General features: G+C 41.9%; 1 protein-coding gene across 2 annotated transcripts in view; it reads left to right on the top strand.

Annotated features, from left to right (window-relative positions):
* LOC135202410 (pinin-like) overlaps positions 1-12,418 on the top strand; it is a 161,650-nt gene that overhangs the window by 29,978 nt on the left and 119,254 nt on the right. The window contains exons 2-3 of one of the 2 annotated variants that reach the window (XM_064231804.1): positions 7,293-7,385; positions 7,532-7,727. The exons of the other annotated variant lie outside the window; for it this stretch is intronic. Coding sequence (XP_064087874.1) covers positions 7,293-7,385; positions 7,532-7,727 — 289 coding nt within the window. The remainder of the gene's footprint in view (positions 1-7,292; positions 7,386-7,531; positions 7,728-12,418) is intronic. 2 annotated transcript variants of the gene reach the window in all.

Raw genomic sequence — 12,418 nt, 5'->3', positions numbered from 1 at the left:
GTTCAAGGCCTATTGAGACTTTCACGGATAATTCTAATCCTACTGTGTAGATTCCCCTATATATCTCATTCTCAGAGTGCTTTTTTCGGATTCGGCATCGGAAATCGCCAATCTGAAAGCTACTATTAGAGACATGAAGTCCAAGATGGCTGACTCCAAAGGTAAGGCTAGTGATAGTGAGCATTTCAGTGAAGTGAGTTCTCCCAGTGTTGTGGAGGGGGCGTTTGATCGTCCCTGCGACGCTCCCAGGCCTAGACCTCTTCCAAGCTCCCATGCCCAGAGGAGAAGGAAAGTCGAAAGCCTTAAGGAGGTCGTGGGGAATCCCCAACGGTCAGACGTCCCTTCAGCTAGCTCTGCTCATGGCAGGCGGCTCAAGGCGCTAATAGAAAAAGCGTCTTTCGCGAGTGTTTTCTCGTCCTCTCCCTCTCCCTCACCTAAACGAGGTGGAAGGAGTCGAACTTGTCGAGACCGCTGAATGCGTCATATGAAGCCTGACATAGATTCGAGCCCAGAAGCGCTTCTCAGATGACGCTCCGTCTGCTATAAGAAAGCGAAGGTAGCGTCAGCGTCACCTGACGCTTACGCGGAAGTACCCCTTATTCATTCTTCCCCGAGTGATGACGAAAGGCGTCATGCACTAGACGTGGGAGAAGCGTCAAGAAAGATAATTATGGCAGTTCAGGAACAAACTGTCATCTCTTGTGGGAGTTTTAGCGCCCCGTCGGGAAAAGGACGTGACGCTTCCAATTAAGAAGTCTCGTCCTCTCTCACCTGCTCAAAGAGAAGCGTCAGACAGACGTGAAACTGCTAAACGTCTTGCCGAAGCTTCGAGTTCGAGAGCTAGAACGGGGGCTTACGAGAGTTTCGTAAAGCCAGAGAAACGTAAGACGTCTTTTAGAAGTGAAGCGTCATTGAAAGCGATCTTAGACGTGACGCTCCGTCCAATATTGTGACGCCAAGTAGGACTCCTTTAGAGAGCGGAGCGTCTTCCAGGCGCGAAGCGTCATCAAGACGTCGCAAGAGACGTCAGCCAGGCGCTCGGAGAACGGGAAGCGTCATACAAGGCGTCTTCTAAAGTTCAAGAGAAGCCGGAGCTTGTGACGCCTTCCAAGTCTTTTTAGAGCGGGAAAGAGGAAGGACTATCATTCCCTTAGCCCCTCTCCTATTAGGATGTTGTCTCCTCCAGAAGAGGAAAGTTCAGAAAGGAGAACGGAGACTCAGATAGATCCCGAGTTGGAGGAAAACTCGGAGGATGAATATCATGGAAGAGAGGGTCTGTCCAACTATAAGGTTTTGACTACCCCTGGCTTCTTGAGGAGTATGGAGACGAGTTGACTCCTGCTGCTCCTCTTCTCCGCGCTCGCTCTTTTCCAGTGCTAAGACGAAGAAGCCTTCGTCTTTTCTAAAAATGAAACCCACCATCTCGATGAAGAGGGCATTACACGCCTTAGACTCATGGATGAAGTCTAAGAAAGACTTAGTCAGGACAGTCTTTTGCATGCCTCCAGCAAGATTAGCTGGGAAAAGAGGCATATGGTATAAGACGGGGAGAGAATATGGGTATCGCTCTCCCTTCTACAACAGAGGCATAATTTTTCGACTTTAGTTGACGCTTCACGTCGACAAAGTCTCAATTCAGCACGAATTACGTGGGGTATTTCAGAACTGGATCATCTCCTCAAGGGACTCTTTCATGTATTGGAAGTCTTCAACTTCTTAGATTGGTCCCTTGGGGTGATGTCCAAGAAAGCCCATGATTCGGAAGGAATCGAACCTGAAGCCCTGTTATGCATTTTGTCTTGCATTGACAAAGCGGTACAGGATGGATCTTTTGAAATCTCTTCATTATTTGGAGCAGGTCTTTTAAAGAAAAGGACGGTGTATGGCGCCTTCTTAACAAAGGCAGTCTCGCATGCTCAGAGGGCAGCTCTACTGTATTCGCCTCTTTCTGACTTTTTGTTCCCTCCTCAGTTAGTGAAGGACGTTGCTCAACTCTTTAACTGAGAAGGCGACTCAGGATCTTGTGACGCAGTCAGCTAGGAAGAAGAAACCTGTTTCTGCATCTGACAAGAAAGGACCTAGTACATCAATGCAGCCCTTTCGAGGTGGTCCGACCTCCAGACCTCCCGCAAGAAGGAAGGCTCCGGAGAAGAGAGGTAGGTCTGCCTTTCGTCCCTTTAAAAAGGGAAATGAAACATCTCTCCTCCAAGCACCAGTAGGTGCCAGGCTCCTGGGATTCGTGGAGGCCTGGACACTGATAAACGCAGACGCGTCTTCATTGGCTATCATAAGGAAGGGATATCGTATCCCTTTCCTGAACACTCCTCCCCTAACGTCAATACCAAGGGAACTATCAGCCAAGTACAAGGACCTGTGCTGAGGGATACTCTTCGATCGATGGTGGAACAAATGTGGGAGAGAGCGATATAACTAGTACTGGATCAAAACTCCCCGGGGTTTTACAATCGCCTTTTCTAGTGGCGAAAGCCTCGGGAGGCTGGAGACCAGTACTGGACGTCAGCTCCCTGAACAAATTTGTTCAGAAGGAGAAGTTCTCCATGGAGACTTCTGCTTCAGTCCTAGCGTCATTACGACAAGGAGATTGGATGGGTGTCTCTAGATCTCCAGGACGCCTACTTTCATGTCCCGATCCACCCTTCATCGAAGAAGTACCTCCGTTTCATGACGGGGGGAAGGATCTTTCAGTTCAGAGCCTTGTGTTTCGGCCTGTCCACAGCTCCTCAGGTCTTCACAAGCCTGATGAAGAATGTGGCGAGGTTTCTTCACCTCAAAGGAGTAAATATCTCTCTGTATCTGGACGACTGGCTCATCAGGGCCAGATCAGAGAGACAGTGCTTGGAGGACCTAATGTTAACTCTGGATTTGATCAAAGCGTTGGGATTGCTCGTGAAATCGAGAAGTCTCAGCTGGACCCCCAGACAAGGAGCGACCTAGTCTATCTGGGGATCGGATGGATTCTCGGGGTTTCGAGTTTTTCCTTCGCAAGAGAGAATCACAAAAGGTTTGCGAATAGTCTCTCTCTTCTTAGAGAAGGAACAAACGTCAGCGAGGGAATGGTTGAGCCTTCTGGGGACGCTTTCCTCGCTACAAACAATTCTTCCCTCTAGGAAGACTACATGTACGTCCTTCTTTCAATTCTTCCTCAAGAGGTCTTGGAGCTGGAAAACCGGACAACTGTCGGACGTTTTTCCCATTCCAATGGAGACAAAGTCACACCTACAATGGTGGTTGCTCCCTCTGGAAGAGAACAAAGGGATCTCTCTAAGAACACAGAACCCAGACCTAGTGTTGTTCTCCGACGCGTCGGAGAGAGGTTGGGAGCGAACATTAGGCTCAGAAGAGGTGTCAGGCACCTGGGAACCAGCACAGGTGACTTGGCACATAAACTGCAAAGAGCTCTTCGCCGTACATCTGGCTTTGAAGAGCCATAGAACCTCTGGTATCAAACAAGGTAGTGCAAGTAATGTGGACAAACACCACCGCACTTGCCTACATTCGGAAACAGGGAGGGACGCACTCCTCGTTCCTTTACGAGCTGACGAGAGACCTATTACTTTGGACGTCTCACAGGAACATCTCCCTACTGACAAGGTTCGTACAGGGAGTAAAAGAATGTGAGGGCGGACAGGCTCAGCAGGAGGAACCAGGTCCTTCATACAGAATGGACACTACACGAGGGAGTGTGTCTCGATCTCTGGTCTCTGTGGGGACTCCTCATGTGGATCTCTTCGCAACATTCATTTCAAAAAGGCTCCCAGTGTTTTGCTCGGTCGTGGAAGATCCAAGAGCACTTATGGTAGACGCCTTCCTGCTAAATTGGTCTCGAGTAGACGTTTATGCTTTTCCCCCATTCAAAATCCTGGGGTTAGTAATGAAAAAGTTTGTGGCGTCAAAGGAGACGAGGATGACGTTAATAGCGCCTTTTGGCCGGCCCAGGAATGGTTCACGGAGGTGGTAGAGTGGATCGTAGACTTTCCAAGATCCCTACCAAGAAGGACGGATCTTCTCAGACAACCACACTTCAAGAGGTACCATCAAAACCTCCCCTCCGCTCTCGCTCTGACTGCCTTTCGACTATCGAAAGACTTGTCAGAGCGAGAGGCTTTTCTCGCGAAGTGGCAAGCGCGATCGCGAGAGCACGCAGAACCTCCTTCCACTAGAAAAGTATACCAGTCGAAGTGGGAGGTATTTAGAAGGTGGTGTAGAGCCAGGAAGTTGTCCTCCTCCTCTACCTCTATAGCGGAAATTGCTGATTTCTTGCTATTCCTGAGAGTAAAATCTCATCTAGCCGTATCCACAATAAAGGGATACAGAAGTATGCTCTCGGCTGTATTCAGGAACAGAGGATTAGATCTGGCAAATAACAAAGATCTCCACGATCTCATAAGATCTTTTGAGACTTCAAAGTCTAAGGAACCAGTACCTCCGAACTGGAACCTGGACGTAGTCCTCAAATATCGTCATCGGATAGATTCGAACCTCCTCATCTGACATCGTTTAGAGACATAACTAGAAAATGCCTATTCCATTATCTTTAGCTACGGCAAAAGAGAATTAGTGAATTACAAGCTCTGCAGGATAAAGTAGGATTCAAGGAGACTCGGCTATTTGCTCGTTTAAAAGACCCTGTTTTTAGCGAAAACGAGAATCCCACGAATCCCTGCTAAGTCATTCGAAGTCAAAGGAATGTCGAGTCTCGTAGGCAGAGAAGCAGAGAGGCTCTATGCCCTGTTAGAGCGCTGAAGTTCTACCTTCAGAGAAAGCGTCAGTTTGGGAGGCTCTAGACAAGGTCTTTGGTGCGCGGTAAAAGACCCCACAAGACTGATGTCCAAGAATTGCTCTGGCGTTCTTTGTAAGAAACGTCATTACGGACGCTCATAAGGTCTGTCCGGACGAACAGTTACAACTACTGAGAGTAAAAGCTCATGAAGTAAGAGCGGTTGCGACGTCTCTCTCGTTTTATAAGAATATGTCGCTTAAAAACATCATAGATACGACATATTGGCCAGATGCAACTCGTATTTGCATCTCATTACTTGAAAGATGTGCGTGTGACGTATGAGAAGTGTTTTTCTCTAGGTCCCTATCGTATCGGCAGATACGATTCTGGGTACGGGAGCCGACACCAATCCTTAAATGTATATACTGTTCTTCTTTTTTGGATATGGTCGAGAGTCTCTTCGAACAATGGAGGACTTAGGCTCGCCACGGGTGCGGGACTTGTCTATTTGTTGTTCAGTAAGAGAATTCTTGTCATATCCAATTAGTGGGTATAATTTTTTTTTTGAAAATTATGTATGTGTGCGTAGTGGTTTTGAGTTACGGTTGTTGTGACGAGTTCGGGGATAACTCGTAACAATCCTTAGTTCTAAACATATGGTTAGGATCAGGTGGTCGGGATTGGTTGTGTGCTCCTTCATAAGGTATTGTCATATAAGTGGATCAGCACCCATTGACAAAGTCCTTTTAGGCTCCGCCGAGTAAGTGGATAAGACCCCATCGGCAGACCCACAAGAACTCTTGGCCATAGATCACATATCTCGCTAAGTTTCTTGAGGTGATGCAGACTACTGGGCAAACACCCACGAAGTCTACCACCTATCAGTAGGAACCAAGGTTTTATTTATACCTACAACATATGTTGTTTACCTGTCTATTCCATATAGTAGCTGTCTCTTACCCTCCACCGAAGGGTGCCAATCAGCTATGTATATATCTGACAGGTAAGTTGATGTATGAAAATGATATTGTTATGATACAATAAAGTTTCATACATACTTACCTGGCAGATATATACAATTAAAGGCCCACCCAGCCTCCCCGTAGGAGACAGGGGAAGAGAGAAAATATGATAGAAAACGGGGATGGTTCCTAGTCCTGCCGCCCAGGGCAGGCCGGTAGATCACCTGACCTACCTTGTAGCGAGTGGCGCGAAATTTGAATTTCTGTCGGGGACGCACGGAGTCTTAGCTATGTATATATCTGCCAGGTAAGTATGTATGAAACTTTATTGTATCATAACAATATCATTTTAATGGTGAAGTTGTTAATGTGTCCTGTCTGTAAGAATGCGGCGTAATGATGCAAGCTTGTTTGTTCTGGCAAGAGGTATTGTTTTGCTGCGTGCGTTAGCCTCTACATACAAAAGGACACGGCTAGCCTAGGCTATAATTCCCCACATAACTGTAATGTTAAACACCTTACTCATTGCCACAGACTGAATTACCACTACATACAAATGGCGGCACCTTGCATGCACCTACATGCTTCGGTACTGGCTTCGAACTAACCGAAATACTAATTTAGGCTAACAAAATTAATATACAACCTACCTTATTCAAAGTTGCTGATGTCCGACGACCATGAAGACATCAGTCTTGGCTTTGAAATGGGCGGGGGATTTGGCGACATATGTCTCTACAAAAATTATACACCAATCCACCATGGTGTGAGGTGCTAGAGGCATCACAAAATCCCTCACAACACACTGTGGGCTTTTCTTAGTGAAACAAAATATTACTATAATTAGTGTTTCGAGAGACAACCACAACCACGACTTTTCAAAATATGTCCCGTGCTGGACTGATACCTTCTTTCCGCACTTGCTATTTGTACAGCACCACATGTTGGCCTTGCTGGTCCCATCTTTCATGAATCGTCTGTTTCCTAAGTTGCATATGGTACATAAACCTGAAGGTTAAATTTTATAAGTTGCCAATATTCCCAATTGGAAAACAGTGGTTTTTCTGACATATTTTCAGTGTTTTATAGGAATCTGATGACGAATTTCCTCGGAAATCAATAGTTGTGGAGTTAGGGTGTCAATACCCTTACCCCAACATTGTATTTCCGATGAAAATCAGCATCAAGTTCATTCAAAACACATGAAAATATGCCAGAAAAACCATTCTGTTATACCCTGACTAAAGTTCCATTAAAAGGCATTAACGTAATTTGTCATTTCGGTGTCGGGAAACTAGGCCAATACCACCAATTCACAAAATATGGGTAATCGACACATCAGCATCAAAATGAAAAAAAAAAAAAACACAAAAATACTCCAGAAAAAGCTTCATGACCACACTAATTTGTAATTATGCCCATTATTTACTTACTTATTGTTGGAAATAAGTATCCTAGTTTAATCATAAAAACTTTGCTGACAAGAAGCTGTAGTGAACCAGTGTAAGAAATCAGTTAGTAGGTTATAACATGCTGTGTATAAATGCCCAGTGTAATACTTTTATTAAATAGCTTAATTAATTTTTCAGTCAGCGTCCAGACCAGAGAAGATCAAGAGTTTCTTCGGGTAACAGAGATGATGAACCTCCAGCCAAGCGAAGACCCCAAGGGGTTTTTGCCAGGTTAGAATCTCAATGAATTTTTCAATCACCAGTGCTTGATGCAGTTTTAGTATGCAACATGTTTGCTGTTTATCATTTAATGCTCTTATAGCTAAAGCCATACTAGAGTTGTGTGTTTTACATAAAATTGCACTTCACATTATCAGGCTGGGGGGAGTTGTTCTAGAGCAACATTATCAGGAATCTCGTGGCAGAGGACGCGGTTTCAGACGTGGTAGTGACGGAAGCGAACCCAGAGGCGGTGATGGGAGGGGTGATTTACGAGCCGAGATTCACGGAGGAGGAGAAGCCCGTACTCGACGAGTCCAGGAGGTGGTAGAGGAGGATGAGAAGACTCCTAAGGTATAAATAATAATATTCTGGCTCTTGTCTCTAGGGTAATTGTATGTTAGGCTTGCTTTTAATGTTATAGAAAGTAAATCTTGGTTTTATATAAGAAACTTACCCACTAATTACAGGCAGTCCCCAGTTATCAGCGAGGATTCCGTTCCTGGGGGGTGTGCCAACAAACGAAAACCGCCATTAACGGAAACTCTGCGATTTATGGCGCTATAACGGCACCGATAACTGGTTATTGGTGCCATAAGCACCCTTATGGTGCGCCATAAGAACCCTTATGTTGCCATAAGGCCAAAAACCGGAACTCAGCTCATTATGACGCCATAAATAGCCGATTTTATGGTGCTAGACAAGTGCCATAAAAATGGATCACCGATAACTGGGACTGCCTGTGCTTGGCTGAGAGTTTCTACTCAACGGCAGATTGAATTTTTGAAATTCACGGTAGTGATTCTTTTGTTTATGTAGGTGACAAGACCTGCCACTTTTACGGTAAGAAAGAGGAACAACCCTGCTAATAGCAAATTTATTTCTGTTGCTTGTAATGTCCACACATGGTATTGACACAGTAGCTTGGTTTTTTTATTTATTGATTTGTGTCCCATTTGGTGGAGTATTTTGTTATGGTAGCCTTTCAGCACTGTTACTGACATATGATATTAACCCCTAAACGCCGACTGGACGTATTTTACGTCGACATTTTTTGTCTCTCGGGTGCCGACTGGACGTATTTTACGTCGACATACAAAAGTTTTTTTTAAAAATTCGCGGAAAAATACTTTTAGGCCTACCAGCCGAAAACTCTTGAATCACGCGCCTTGGGGGATGCTGGGAGTTCACGGATCAAGGTGTTGTTTGGTTTACCATCGTTACGCAGGCGCGCAAGCGCGAATTTCTTTCTTGCCGCACTAAAAAGTATCTGTGACACATCTCGGAAATTATTTCGTCACTTTGACATAATTTTTTTACCATTTTAAATTAGCCGTTACATGGAGTATTATATATATGAAAATGTGCGCATTTTTGTGTAAAATACAACAAAAAAATACTCATGATTGTAGCTTTTATCAGTTTTGAGATATTTTCATATAAATAACGATAAGTGCCAAAATTTCAACCTTCGGTCAACTTTGACTCTACCAAAATGGTCGAAAAACGCAATTGTAAGCTAAAACTCTTATATTTTAGTAATATTCAATCCTTTACCTTAATTTTGAAACTAATTGGAAGTCTCTAGCACAATATTTCGATTTATGGTGAATTTATGAAAAAACTTTTTCCTTACGTCCGCGCGGTAACTCTTCCGAAAAAAATCATACATGCGATTGTGGTAATGTTTGCACCATTTTAAATTAGCCGTTACATAAAGTTTTATATATGAAAATTTGCGCAATTTCATGCACAATACAACTAAAAACAACCCATGGTTGTAGCTTTTATCAATTTTGAAATATTTTCATATAAAAAATGATAAGTGACAAATTTTCAACCTTAAGTCAACTTTGACTCTACCGAAATGGTCGAAAAACGCAATTGTAAGCTAAAACGCTTATATTCTAGTAATATTCAAGCATTTACCTTCATTTTGCAACAAATTGGAAGTCTTTATCACAATATTTCGATTTATGGTGCATTTATAAAAAAAAATTACATTTTCTTTACGTCCGCTCGGTAACTCTTCCGAAAAAATCATACGTGCGATTGTGGTAATGTTTGCAACATTTTAAATTAGCCGTTACATAAAGTTTTATATATGAAAATGTGCGCAATTTCATGTAGAATACAACAAAAAATTATTGAAGGTTGTAGCTTTTCTCATTTTTGAAATATTTGCATATAAATCACGATAAATAGAAAAAAAACCACGTTCGGTCAAATTTGACTCTACCGAAATGGTCGAAAAACGCAATTGTAAGCTAAAACTCTTACCGTCTAGTAATATTCAGTCATTTATCTTCATCGTGAAACAAATTCGAAGTCTCTAGCACAATATTTAAATTTATGGTGAATTTTTAAAAAAAACTTTCCTTCCCTCCGCGCGCGGATCTCCGCCACAAATCTCCGAAATGCGTAAGTCCCATTCTCGGAATATTTGCTCCGTTTCATATTAGGCATTTCATAGAGTTTTATATATGAAAATGTGCGCAATTTTATGTAGAATAAAACGAAAAATATTTGAAAGTTGTAGCTTTTCTTATTTCCGAAATAATTGCATATAAAAAAAATATATATAAAAAATTCGACATTCGGTCAACTTTAACTCTTCAGATATGGTCGAAAACTGCATTTGTAAGCTAATATTCTGACAGTATAGTAATATTCAATCATTTGTCTTCATTTTGAAAGAAATTGGAAGTCTCTAGGACAATATTTATATTTATGGTGAATTTTTGAAAATAAATATTTGTTTACGTCCGCGCGTTACGAATTCATGCATTATTTTGTGATAATATTTTCTCTGTGTTGCTTTTATTGTTTTTCAATGTGTTATATACCAAAATGATTGCAATTTAGTGTACATTACAACGAAAAAAAAGTAACTTGTTATCTTTAACCGTTTTGCGCACAGCGCGATTTAAATACAATTATATATGAAATTTCGTTTTTGCGCTATCATATATCGCATTATTTATATATGATAATGATAATTTTTTTCATTTCTGATGGTTGTATACTAAACTTCAGGCAATGACAAAAAAAGGAGCCAAAAATTAACTCTTAATCTTAAAAACTAAGCGCGCTGTGATTTTTTGAAAAAAATATTTTTTCCGCTTCAGCGCTCACTCTGAAACGTCTCCGGCACACGGGAGACATTTTTTTTTTTACCGCTTCGGCGTTTAAGGGTTAATGAACATTACCTTAATATAATTGATCTAACCCTAAATCCCCAAAATCCGCACCAAAATTTACCACATTGGCAACCTGTTACCTCCTATTCTGTCCGCCAGTTGGCAACACTGCCGTTGACAGTTACAAAACCTTCCCTAGAAAATCAGTTGTTAACGAGCGCCCGTGTTGTTTACATCACAGCCGCTCTTTATAAATTTCCTAAACTTTTGTGCCTTTAAAGCTCTCATTAATTGTTAATGCTGCTTTATGTTAATTACCATTCACGTATTATATCCACGAAATTAGTGAATTAACTTTCATTTCAATTGTGGTATATATTTTATATTATGAACTTTTGCTCGACCCGGAATTACGTGATTTGTCCAACAGTCCAATGGATAGCCAAGATAATTCAATTCTTCCTTCTGCTAGCAACATCAGGAATTGCCCAGCTTGTGGGACAAGGATGAGTAGAAGGGAGTATGAACCCCATGACTTTTGTAGCTCTTGTCGTGGACAGGTTTGTGACTTGACTTCTTGTTGCAACTTATGTAAGTCTTGGTCTGACGAAGACATGACAACGTATATTAAACATCAAAGAATCTTGCAGCGTAAAAGATTGATTAACCCTTAAACGCTGATTGGACGTATTATACGTCGACTAAAATTGTCTGTCGGGTGCTAAGTGGACGTATGGTACGTCGACTACAAAGTTTTTTAAATATTTGTGGAAAAATAGTTAACCCTCTTACGCCGATTGGATGTATTAAACGTCGAGTCAAAATGTCTCCCGTATGCCGATTGGACGTATTATATGTCGACTCAAAAAAAATTTTTAAATTCGCGGAAAAATACTTATAGGCCTACCAGCCAAAAACCTTTGAATCACGCGCCTTGGGGGATGCTGGGAGTTCACGGATCAAGGCGTTGCAAGGCGTTGTTTTGTTTACAATCGTTACGCTGGCGCACAAGCGCAAATTTCTTTCTTATCGCACTAAAAAGTATCAGTGACACATCTTAATAATGATTTCGTCATTTTAACATAATTTTTGCACCATTTTAAATTATCCGTTACATGGAGTATTATATATGAAAATGTGCGCAATTTTATGTAGAATACAATAAGAAAATACTCATGATTGCAGCTTTTATCAGTTTTGAAATATTTTCATATAAATAACGATAAGTGCCAAAATTTCAACCTTTGGTCAACTTTGACTACCGAAATGATCGAAAAATACAATTGTAAGCTAAAACTCTTATATTTTAGTAATATTCAATCATTTTCCTTAATTTTGCAACAAATTGGACGTCTCTAGCACAATATTTTGATTTATGGTGAATTTATGAAAAAACTTTTTCCTTACGTCCGCGCAGTAACTCTTCCGATAAATTTTTTTGTGCGATTGTCCTAATGTTTGCACCATTTTAAATTTGCCGTTACATAAAGTTTTATATATGGAAATGTGCGCAATTTCATGCACAATACAACTAAAAACAACCCATGGTTGTAGCTTTTATCAGTTTTGAAATATTTTCATATAAATAACGATGTGCCAAAATTTCAACCTTCGGTCAACTTTGACTCAACCGAAATGGTCGAAAAACGCAATTGTAAGCTAAAACACTTATTTGTTCCGACACGGGATACAAACCTTTCGGTTCTTTTACAATAGGAAGGTTACTAGCGGCAGCTGGATAGGTCGTAAGCTTTCGAACAAGGGGTTCGGTAGTTAACTGCTTGTCCGACAGTGCGCGCCGCGCGACTGGGAGGTGAAGAATCACTTTTGCTTTCAGCCTGCTGGCGTGTGGACGTGTTTATCAACGCGCTCTGCCCGCTTCATCGTCGTTTGTGCTTTCGTATG

Source organism: Macrobrachium nipponense, chromosome 30 (genome assembly GCF_015104395.2).
Source record: "Macrobrachium nipponense isolate FS-2020 chromosome 30, ASM1510439v2, whole genome shotgun sequence".
NCBI lineage: Eukaryota > Metazoa > Arthropoda > Malacostraca > Decapoda > Palaemonidae > Macrobrachium > Macrobrachium nipponense.
The sequence above is the reverse complement of the archived record's forward strand: the minus strand, read 5'-3'. Positions and strand labels throughout refer to the sequence as shown.